Consider the following 12069-nt stretch of genomic DNA (forward strand, 5'->3'; position numbering starts at 1 on the left):
GACACTCACTATTTAAATGCAGATTATCCTATTATTGCAACCCAGAAAATGAATTAGAACAAAGTTAGAATCCCAAAAAAATTCTTCCAGAAGGGGAACATTTAGTTTTTATTATTACTTAGAAACTGTGAAGTACTCATTACTTTTACAAATTTAGAGCGCACTTAGAAAGTCCAGAGAATACTTATACTTATCTAGCAACCCAGAATTCCAGAGGATACTTACTTACTTACTTACTTACACTTATTTAGCAACCCAGAACAGGTATTAGAACTTGGAACCAAGAAAAATTACCTTAGCAACTACATTTTAAACTCCTGGTCTGCATAAACCAGAAAAGGACTTAGAACAGAGGATACTTACTTATACTTATCTACCAACCCTGAATAAGAGTATCTTTGGATCAACATTTTTAGCTTTTTCTTCTTTTGCTCTTTCCTTTGGTTTGTTATTTTGTTTGTATTTCCTTTTAATTCCTGTAAAGCACTTTGTATTGCCTTGTTGCTGAAAATGTGCTATATAAATAAAATTACCTTTACCTTTCACCTTTATAATTCTATATTTTTAAACACAGTATTTTTGGCTTGCTGAAAAGCTTAGACTGTTGCCAGATGGCAGTTTATGTTTCTAATATCATTACATATTGGTGAGTTTGATTGTCAAATATTCTTTTGTCTTTGTCTTCAGGTCCACTCCAAGTAGAATTTCTTGAATTTAACGCTACTAGTTTTATGTGATTTTAATCTTTGTTTTTCAATGCTACAGTTTTATTTTATCAGACTTGATTTAATTATATTACATTGTTCCACACTTCAAATAGAATCAACAATGTTGACAGACTTCAAGCTGATGAATTTTCTCCATTGATTTTGATGCAGCGGGGCTCTACAGAAGGTCAGAACTGCTCCAGCATGCTAATCTAATGGAGTAAAAGAAGAGAACAATGATTTATGTTTTTCATTGGTGTTAAATTTGATGTGTAACATTTTATATTTAGATTTTTTACCCTTCACGTCAAGTTTTGTTGAGCACTCTACTCTCCCCAGAGAATTTTCTGCAACAACAGTGTAATCCCCACTGTCTTTGGGCCCAACGTTGAGTATTAGCATGGAGCAGACTCCACAGGTGTTGGTGATGTAGTAGTTAGTGTTGGTGTTGAGGCTGATGTTATTTTTGTACCAGGTAACATGGGGTCTGGGGTTCCCTGTCACAGCACAACTCATGTAGCACTCATATCTTTGAGGACTTTGGTGCATTTTTAGAGGAACAGAAAATGATGGAGCTGTCTCAAAGCTGCAGCTCTTGGAATCTTGAAGTTTCAAAGAGAATTTCTCTGAAAAAACATAAGAAAAATTGTTATAGCACATAATGACTGTCTGTTTAACAACTGAATTATTTTTACTTATCTGGTTGTGAAAATAGCATTAAGAATCTGTGCTAAAATGAATTATTTTTACAATTTTAAATGCATTATTTTGTAAGGGAAAGGACATGCTAATTTGCAGTGCTGAATTTCTCTGCATTGCTGATGAACGGTCACTTATGTAGCAAAGCACAGTTATTACAGCATGTTACTTAACCAGAAATTATCCAGATGTTGTCCTTCAGATATGATTTTACTATGAAATGATTCCTTGTGAATTTCAACATGTAAGGCAGGTCAATATCCATGTGACCATAAAGAGGACACAACTTTACTTGATGAGTAAACAGTAATTCATCCAGTCTATTGTTGGCTCTAAAGCGGTACAAGAAGAATAGAAATCAAATAAGAGCCTCTTCATATTAATAAAATACCTCTTTTTAAGTGCCAAATTGTAACAAAGATTTAGATTTTTTTAATTATTTTTATGTGACATTTTATGTATTTGTAATGTGAAGATCTACATTTTACAAACAATACTGCATCCATATTTATTTTTACCTTAAGTACCTAATGTGGTCATTCATAAAGTTTTCATGCACAATTGCATCAAATAATGTAATTTACATTAATGTTAACAAGCTTTTGCACTAAGACGTGGCAGATTGACACAGATCAATCCAAATATTTTATACTGACATAAAAATTTGTTTACTAATGAAAACTGCATGTATCAGACAATATGTCAAAGATTTGAAAATGCCTTATTTCCTCTTTATTTTTGACTTAGTTTCTACATAGTTCATTAAAAAGATTTTACTTTTAACAAATCAGTTCTTAATGCACAGATTTGCTTCAAAGCAATTAAAACTTGCCTTTCTTTTTGTTTACTTCCCAGATTGGTGACTCAGACGCTGCAGAAAGCCCCATGTCATTCTTGGCATAGATCCTGAACTTGTACTGCCTTCGGGGCATAATATTGACAGCAGTGAACCTGTTGTTGAAAAGATGGTCAGCCACAGTATGCCAAGTGTGTTTAACAGAATCGTGCTTGTCGACCACATAGTGCAGTCTGTCATCTTTCTTCTCATCTGGAGATGCAGTCCATGAAATGGTAACTGTTCCCGACACATTTTCCTCAAGTTCTACAGGGCCTGGTGGCTTAGGATCATCTATAGACAGGTAAGAAATTATTCTGATATTTACTCTAAAGTAGAGCAACTTGAAAAATGGCTAATACTCAACACTAGACGTTATTTCTGATCACAGAAATTATCATTTTATAAAAAGACAAAGGAAAAAAAAATTTCTGAATAATTTCTTTAAGTTTCTTTTCATTTAAACATCGACTTGATTGATATCTCAGCTTTTCTCTGTACCTGTGACTCTTATTTCAACGCTGGAAGTCTCCTGACCAACAAGGTTCTTCACAACAATTGTATAGATTCCAGTGTCATGGCGCTCCGATGAGGGTATCATTAGCTGTGATGATGTGTCTGTGTTGCTCACTGTTACATATTTGGGTAGAGGCAAGCCATCTTTGAGCCATGTGATCACTGGCATTGGAGAAGCCTGTCAAAAAAGCAGGAAATGCAGTTAAGGATGGGATTTTGTATTTTTGTAAAGTATCAAAGCAATGCTGTAATAAACCACTTCATCTTAGATCAGGTTCCAGTGTTGAAAGAACTCTTTCACTCAAGCATAAGCATGTAAATGAGAAGAGAATGCATCCATGTCATTGACTATTGTTAGCTATTAATAATTGTTATTATCTGTTGTTTATTTGCAATACTGTACACCATTGTTTGTTGTAAAGAAAAATGTGTTGAAACATATTTTGTTACTAAAAAACTATTAATATTGCAGTGTGCAACATATATTATGAAATTTACTCCCAATGCAATAATTTTGCATTAATGTTAGCCAGCAGACCATCTTTATGGGTTAGAAAAGTTGTTACTTGTTAAGTTCAGTATAAATAGTGAAGATGTTTTGTTTTGTCTTAGCACTGGTATTAGGAGAATCACATAAGACACTGAATAATAAATAGGTTTTTGATTTTAACAATATACTAGATTGATGTTCATTTAATCAAGGAAACAGTACCTTAAAGTTGAAATTGATTCGAACCGAGTTCCCTGCCCTCACAACCATAAAGTTCTTCAATTTTTTGTCAGTGAAATGTGGTCTAACTGTGAAGATGAGAAAATATTTTAGACACTGATTGTCTGTAAAATTTTAAAGCTGTTTTGTAATTTTCAGTGATTCACCTGGTGGCGGCATTGCAATGATGTAGTTGTTTAACTCTTGAGGCTCACCGTCTCCACCTTCATTGGTGGCCATAACTCTTACCCAGTACATTGCCATTGACTTAAGACCCACAATAGTGAATGTGGTCATAACAATGGGGCTGGTGTTACACCGGCCCCATTCAGGGTTTTCAGCTGGTCGTAATTCCACAAAGTATCCCTTAGCCTCATCTTGAACACCTTCTTCTTCTGCTGGTTTGGTCCAGCTCAGCGATAAGGTGGTGTAGGTAGAGTCTGTCACCTTCAGGTCAGTAACTTTACCAGGAGGTTCTGTAGGTGTAATTAGTTTCACAGTTACACATTGAGATGTTTGTGATCTCAGAAATCTTAAAAGCTATTACTTACTTTTTGGATCTCTGGCAATCACAAATTCTGAGGGTTGACTTGGATCTCCAACTCCAGACATATTGATAGATGACACTCTGAACTCGTACTCTATACCTTCAACAACATCCTTTACTGCATATTGTTTTGCTGTTGAGATGAAATACTTTTATGTGTTAAATGGAATTGATTTCCTTTTTAAGACTTGTACAAACAAAATTAGTAATATTAGAACAGCTTGACCTTTGATGGGCTCATCTGGTGGGTTGACCATGCCCCACAGATTACTCCCATTCTTGCGTTTCTCCACATTGTAACCCAAAATGTTTGCTCCTTCCGTATTTACCGGTGCAGTCCAAGCAAGATTTATACAGTCCTTGAAAGCACTGACAATTCTTGGTGTTGATGGAGGTCCAGGGTACGCTAAAGAAATCATAAAGTGTGCAACAAAGCGTGCCACAAATGTAAATGTTTTCGCCCAACCACAGTGTATTTTCAATCTTGAGAAAACTCACCTTTTGTTCCAGCCTGGACGTCATCAGTCTCTATCATGTCACTAATGCCTTGTTCGGTTTCAGCCCTGATGTGGTAGCAGTATTTTCTGCCATGATCTACATCTGTGTCCCTGTATTTGGGCTCCGGACCAATCTTACCCAACTTTTGCCAGCTGTTTCGTCCAATTTGCTGGCGCTCCATAATGTAGTTGGTGACAGGGCAACCACCACTATCTTTGGGAGGCCTCCATTTGAACTCAATGCAAGATGAAGAACTTTCAATGACATCCACAGGGCTTTGTGGTGGTGTTGGCTTAGCTGTATTAAGAAATTGACCATGTGGATCTGATATTTGTACTGTGAAGTGTTTACAACATATTTTTTTTAGAATGTGGTGGCAAACCTTACCTAGGACAATGAGTTTTGTGATGGCCTCAGTCGTTCCACATTCATTTTTAATTTTGATCTTAATTTCTCCAGTTGTTCTGCGTTGGCACTTGGTTAGCAATAGGCGGCTATGGGAGGAAGACTTGTCAATCTTAATATTGCTCTCCTCCATCAGCTCTTCTCCATCATTGTACCATTGGATTTTCATTGGTTCACGTCCAACAAATGTTAGCTTAAAGGATGCCTCTTTTCCAGCTTTGATTATTACAGGTTTCATAAACTCAGTAAGGTCATCAAGACTGATTCTTGGAGGATCTATGTCAGGGAAAAACAGTGTTTATAATCATGTTCTAACAAAATTCACTGAGCTATGCTTTAATTTTTAACTGTGCCATCTTAGTTGAACAAGCCTTCAACATAGCTTAAGTAGTGTGGATGACTTCAGAGAGATTATATTACCTTCAACATTCAACATAGCTTCCGTCTTACGCCCATCAGCTTCACATTTATATTTTCCAGCATCCTCTTCTTTACAGTTTTTAATAACTAGTTTCCGATAAGTCCCCTCTTTAATAATATTAATGTCCTCTGTTGCTGTTATCTGAAATTGATGCAATGTAAATCTTCTAGCATCACAGATGATGAAGGTGAAGTTATTCCTTAATGAGTTTAAATAATCTTTACCTCTTTTCCATCTTTGTACCAGGTTGCATCACAGTCCTTGCTGCTTAGCTTACATGGCAGTTCTGCATCATTACCTATAACTGCAGTTACATCTGAGAGTCCAGCAGTGAAATAAACTCCTGGATCTGAAATAAATACATCATAACCTTTGGACATGGTATACAATATGGCCAGCAAAACTCAGAATAAATATAACTTCTTAATGCACCTCACCAGTTACAGCTTCAGGGACAAGTGGGCCTGTTCTCAGTCTTTGTCTTTTCTCTTGAACAAATTCTTTCTCTTCAACAACAACCTCCTTCTCTTTTGCAGGACCTAGTGCAGGTTTTTCTGTTTTTCCTTCCCTCACTTTTTCTTCTGCAACTATTGGTTTAGAATCTGCTACCACTTCTGGTTCTGTCTCTGGCTTTACATTTGCTTGTTTCTTTGGTTGAGGTTCAGTTTTAGGTGTGGCATCTACCTCTGGGATTTCTACAGGTTTTTGTTCTTCAGCTGCCGCCACTGCCACCACTGCCGCTGCTGCTGCTGCTGCCTCCTCTTCCTCTGCCTTTTCCCTTGCTTTTGCAATCAGCTCATCTTGTTCTTTTTGTAACTTCGCCTGCTGCTCCCGAGCAACTTTGAGAACATCGTCTCCACCACCTCCTGCACAAGTTGTCTTGCGAGCTTTCTTTTTTCCAACCATACTTTCATCCTTGTTACCTATTAAAGAACAAAAAGTGGAAGGAAAATGTTTGCTGTATCGACTCACTAGGAAGCTTAGTGTACTGCTAAACATAGAATTTTACTGAAGTATTAACTTTTCTAACAATCAAACCAAAATGAAGTGATGAATAATTTTCGAGGAGACTCTACTCCAACTATGGATGTTTATAAAGTGGCCTGACCAAGTTGTGCAGATGGGAGTAAACATCAGATATGATAATCATGTTTGTGGAGACCTGTTCTAACAAAAATAAATACCGTTAATCAACTAGAAGAAGATATCCTCCATCGTCTTCTGCTTATCTAGGACTCCAGCTTATTTTAGGATACCTCAACTTGATGGAATGATGAAACTTTTTATTGTATCTCCAAGGCTAAAACCAGTCATTGTATAGAGCAGGCTCATTTCAGGCATATGTGTTTGGAATTTTGTTCTCCAATTATAAACATTATCCCATGACCATAGGTGAGAATTGGAACACAAAACAGAATAAATTAAAAATAATGTTGAAGTTTTTGTTTTTTCTCTACCCTAACAGACCAGAGCACTGACTACATCATATAAAAACAGGCACAGTTCAATCTTCAATCTTTCATGCTTCACAGTTAAGCCAAATAGACTGACCCCTGGCCAAGAGGGAATGATCCACTGGTTTCCTGTTGAGACTCATGGCTTCAGACTCGGAAACGCTGACTCCGAGTTTAATTGTTTAATTTGATATTATTATAATTTTGAAACAATTTTTATTTTTGACAATCCTTGTCTTATCACAGAACATTAGTTAATTTGCAATAACTTATTACTGACTATTTGCACTTATATATGATGGAAAGTGTAGATTTTAATGTTATAAACTTGAACAAGATAAACCTGCTTAAAACTTCCAATGCACCATTGAACATAATTTGTCCATACCCTCTACTATGAGCCAGGCACTGCAGGATTTAAGTCCAGCCACAGCTGAATAGATTCCTTTGTCCAGTAGCAGGCAATCTTTCACCACTAAAGTGTGAATCAGCATGTCGTCCGATACGGTAACATCATATTTATCTCCTTGCTCCACTGGGTTGTTTTTCCCCATCCAACTGATTTTTTTCATTGGACGTGAAAGCACACACTGGAACACAGCATCCTCTCTTTCCTCCGCTTTCACATCTTGAATTTTAACCAAAAAGTCCACATCTGGAACTAGACAAAGCAAAAAAAAAAAGTATATATATATATATATGTTTGACATGGGAAAAATCCAATATTTGTAGAAATAATTTAATAATTGAACAAAAGCCTTAAGAAATAAATATTCAGTTGTTTATCCTCTTACTTTGTAATTCAGTTGAGAATATCTTGACTCCATCAATTTCCAGTTGATATAATCCTGCATCCTCAGGATTAACTCCATTTATACTGAACACAAACTTCTTTCCTACTCTTTTAAGTCCATGTTTTATCTCTGCGTCAGCATCAAAAGGAATCATAACTCCATCCTGTTGTAACAAGATGGAGAGGAAAGTTGAATTGATATAAAAAAACACAATTGTTACGTTCAGAAATTTTCATTTTTCTACTTTCTACTAAAATTTTGTATTAAAAGAACATTCACCTTGAATAGGAACATTTTGCTGTTGGGGTCTTTCAGTGACATCTCAAGTTCCAACTCTGCTGCACCATTAGGTTTCAGTTCAATGGGGTTGAGGTTACAGAGTTTTTCAACAACCTAAACTCATTTAAATGAAGGAAAAATATATTGACATTTATACAAAAATATTTTTCTTGAGCTTGAGTTGCATATGTGTTTTCTACAGATTGTGTGAAAACCAACCTTTTCCTGCTGCTGCTCTCTCTCCAACTTCTTCTCGTTTAGCTTCTTGAGCATCCAGCGAAAATCAGTGACCCCATATTGTGCACAGATGTTCTCATATTCTCTCTTGTCTGCACTCAACAACAGTTCCCAAAAGTGTTCATCGATTTCTAGCTGTTTCTCTTCCCTCGACTCTAAGTCCGCCCTCAAAAGGGGAGCAAACAAACATTTCAATTCGATTCAGTTTATTTAAATAGCACCAAGTCACAACACAATATCCCAAGGTTCTTTACAGTAAAAGTCAATTCAGTCAAGTCTTTCAGACAGATGCCCATTGAAGTACCTGCATTTCAAATTGAACATAGTTACAAAATAGTGCACTCAAGTTCAGTTGATTATTCAAATTGGTTAAAAAGTTTAGTTTTCTATCTAAGGAAATCCAGCAGATTGCATCAAGTCAGGGACTTGCAGCAGTCATTCCTCCTGGATGAGCATTTAATGAGAGGGAACAATTGCTTCCATTGTTAATAAACAAATAGTAAACACATGAGACGTTGGTTAGTTTTGAAAAACAAAACACGGACTGAAGGACAAAATATATAGTTAGAAATTTGTTTTCCACTTACGTGCTTCTCAAGTTCCTTTTGAAGTCTTCTGGTAACTCTCGAATTGCTAAAACAACAAGCAGCTGAGTTATACTTATTTTTGTTAAAAAAGGAACCTATTTTCAGAAAAGTGGTCTGAATACCTGTTCTGGATTCTTTCATCGCTTTACTCTTCTTGTAGCCAACTAAATTAAGAAAATTTGAGTCGCATTATAATTTTCTGTCTTTGAGAAAAAATAGGTAGCATCTTACCTTCAATGACATTGAGAGTAACGGTAACAACTGCTTTTCCAAACTCATTCCTGGCATAACATTTGTAGGTATCCGCTTGATCTGCACATACATCAGGCATCTATCAAGAAACACAAAGTTTCTCTGTTTTTTGAAAAAGAAAATTGTACAGTTTGTCATCCTTTAAACAATGAAAATGGCAAATACCTGTAGCTGATGTTCACCAGAAATGGAATCAAATGTAAACTTGTATCTCTCCTCATCTATTTCCCCATTGTTTCTCATCCAAGTCACAACTGGTGTTGGATTACCAGTAACTATTGCTCTGAAAAAGGCCATTTTTCCTACAAACATAGTAGAAAGAATTTAAAACTTGCATAGTAGATTATGTCACAATCAAAGACAAGGAAACTAAGCAAATTTTACCTTCTTGAATTGTGAGCGCGATAGGTTTCCGAGTGAAATCAGGGGTGCTCATGCCATCTGGTAATACTTCCACATACTGAGTGATCATAACTCCAGGCACCTGTGACTTCTTTTTAATTTTCACTGCCATTAAATAATAATTAAAAAAAAGAAATAATCTGTACAGTTTGATAAAGGAAGGAGATTCAGGATAGCATTGATAATGTCCATTCTGTTAAAGAACTGTAGTCTGAACTGTCCTATTATTGATTTAATCAAGGTTTTAAACATGTAATTTAGTTGAATATATTTTAAAAAATCCACTTGTTTTTTGACTTACCCTGCCCCGGAGCAGTTAGTTGCTCTTCCTTTGCTTTGCGAATCTTAAACATCTTCACACCAACTTCTCTGTTAATGCAGAATAATCACAATGTACTCTTGAATCACTTAATATGTTGTTTTGTGGTTTCCCTGAGTGGTATTTGTATAGCAATTTGTCTCAATTATCTTGAGTGAATGTCTGGGTTATTTGCTCTGTACATACCACATTACTCAATTTCAGTGAGTTCTGAAAATGGTCACTGTCTTTAAAATTATTTATGTGCTCCAGATGGTCTAAATATGTTCTGGGTATCACTTATCATTGTGGAAACTGGAGGTTTATGGTTGGATGTGTTTTTAGAAAATGCAGTGTTGGTGGGAGTGTTGGTATCAATAGTCAATAGTATAGATTAAATAGGCAATAGATTAAAATATATAAAATATAAGATGTACATTATTATGTGAAAATAAATAGTGTTTATTTTCAGGCCATGATGGCCTGTAGTTCACTTACGGAGTCTTTATTTTACTGTTCAAGAATCTATCAACAGACTTACATAGTAAGAGGAAAGTTTTGGTTTTTTTTAAACTTAGTTTCTGAATTGAAAAGAAATAGCCTATTATTTTGTCTACTTTAAAAGTTCATTTTTATTATAGATATTTCTATTTTTGCATTGCCAATTTTTTATATTGGCCATTAGGCATCAGAATAAGTCACTGAAATACGTATATGTTAAACTATATTGTCTGATTTCTGTAACATTTATCACATTTATTAGAATACTTATATCAATTTGAAAAATCTTTAAATCATGACATCATACTGACAAATTCATAACTGGATAAGGTATAAAGTATTTAATCATGTAACTTAAGGATATTAGTTTGATGTAGATTATGTTTTTCTTATTCAAACAGCTTTGCTATGGCCTTATTTACTTTTTCATTTTGTTCTCCAGCCCAAAAGGAACATCTTGCTAAGTCAGTATGCACAATAACAATTCAAAGACACAAAGTTAGATTGAAAGAATCAAGCAGAGTTCTCATATCACTGTTAAAATATGTTAAATATGTTAAAACTGTAGCAGTCCACATACTGGGCTATTGTGTAGATGCATATAAAGGAAAAAGAAACTTTTTCCACTGATGTTATGAGTGCAGTGATTTATGAATGTCAGGTCTCTTTCTTAAATTTCAGAGCCCCTCTTGAAACAGAACATATATTTTTACCTATTTTTTACAGTCTTTTAATTTCACCGTCTGGAGGAAAGTGGGAAGAGGATTTTGTCATGAGCATATACAGTACAGACCAAAAGTTTGGACACACTTTCTCATTGAATTCAATGAGAACGTGTGTCCAAACTTTTGGTCTGTACTGTAGTTATTCTGATTGTGAAGTACATTTATAATATGCAGCGCCATTTTTGTTTTACAGTAATATGAAATCAGAAAATGATATTGTCATTATTCATCACTTGGCATACCTGAACTATTCTGAATCTCCTAAAAAGTAACATAAGTACACAGCTATCGGAGCATTATTGAAATTTCATAGTAGAACCTTAGAGACATTCTTGCAAATTGATGGACTGTGCTGATTTTTTTTTTTAACTTTAACCATGAAGTTAATTTATGAAAACATGCACAAAAAGCTTTAGAAGTACACAGATCACATCTGGTTTGATGTAGAAATCCAATCACCTGCTACAAATAACAGATCTTCCCATAAATGTACTTACTTTTTTAAAAGACTTTTTACGTTAGCTGCTTTCCTCTGCAGTCTGGTGCCAGCCAAGGTCCAGTGGATTCCTGAGTGTGGGTTCTGTCTTTTAAGAGGCCATAAAGGCACTCCATCCTGAGAGCAACCCAACCCACTGCTTTTTTACAGTGGTACATGGAGATAGGTTTACTTGCATATGCCACCTTACCATAAAGCGCTATAGGCTGCAGGTTCAGAAAGGGTGACATCTGAGAAACAACAGCATAGAATACCTGCAATCCTTATGTCTCAAAACTGCGAATCATAGCTTTAGGATAGCTTCAGGATGCCATAGGACAGTGCAAAAAGGTAGTCCTCATGGGTAGTTTTTCATTCTCATGGGTAGAAAACACATGAAGCCTCTATCATGCTTTTCCTACATTTCTTAAGAGGTAAGGGGTTTTATTTATTTTTGCTCCAACACCTGATTGGATTTTGATGTTAAGAAATATCAGTATTGAAATATAGTTAAGTTGCTGAAAGACTATTATAAAACCTCAGCTATAATTTCTTTTATGAAAAGCAAATAAACCAGAGCATGTTTTTGTAGCTTCAACTTGCATTCAGGACTTGCATCCAGAAATTATTCATGTTTTTAGTTGTTCAGGCTGTTAACCTTTCCTTCTTCCATGACACCACAAAGGGATGTTCAACAATTCAAAAACATGAACAGTCACAACATGAGA

The 12069-nt window shown here is 35.5% G+C and overlaps 1 protein-coding gene across 1 annotated transcript; it reads right to left on the reverse strand.

Moving 5' to 3' along the window:
* Positions 1 to 524: 524 nt before the first annotated feature.
* Positions 525 to 12014, reverse strand: LOC102228545 (immunoglobulin-like and fibronectin type III domain-containing protein 1). The gene is made up of 24 exons (XM_023325008.1): positions 11364 to 12014; positions 9644 to 9711; positions 9325 to 9447; positions 9106 to 9242; positions 8920 to 9019; positions 8811 to 8852; positions 8689 to 8734; positions 8084 to 8267; positions 7865 to 7978; positions 7586 to 7748; positions 7180 to 7452; positions 5775 to 6260; positions 5562 to 5686; positions 5337 to 5478; positions 4899 to 5192; positions 4512 to 4808; positions 4240 to 4419; positions 4018 to 4146; positions 3634 to 3942; positions 3470 to 3555; positions 2743 to 2935; positions 2239 to 2535; positions 1007 to 1333; positions 525 to 919 (listed from the first exon to the last, which is right to left on the reverse strand). The coding sequence occupies exons 2-24, from the start codon at positions 9693 to 9695 to the stop codon at positions 915 to 917; spliced, it is 4104 nt and encodes a 1367-aa protein (XP_023180776.1). The 5' UTR covers positions 9696 to 9711; positions 11364 to 12014; the 3' UTR covers positions 525 to 914.
* Between the last annotated feature and the right edge of the window lie 55 nt (positions 12015 to 12069).

This window comes from Xiphophorus maculatus, chromosome 20 (genome assembly GCF_002775205.1).
Source record: "Xiphophorus maculatus strain JP 163 A chromosome 20, X_maculatus-5.0-male, whole genome shotgun sequence".
NCBI classification, from domain to species: Eukaryota; Metazoa; Chordata; class Actinopteri; order Cyprinodontiformes; family Poeciliidae; genus Xiphophorus; species Xiphophorus maculatus.

Coding starts and splice junctions, on each gene's coding strand:
- LOC102228545 (XM_023325008.1), bottom strand. CDS start 9,695: ATGTTTAAGATTCGCAAAGCAAAGGAAGAGCAACTAACTGCTCCGGGG. Junction 8,853..8,919: donor TACTCTCAATGTCATTGAAG/GTAAGATGCTAC, acceptor TTCTTAATTTAG/TTGGCTACAAGAAGAGTAAA. Junction 8,735..8,810: donor GATGAAAGAATCCAGAACAG/GTATTCAGACCA, acceptor TTGTTGTTTTAG/CAATTCGAGAGTTACCAGAA.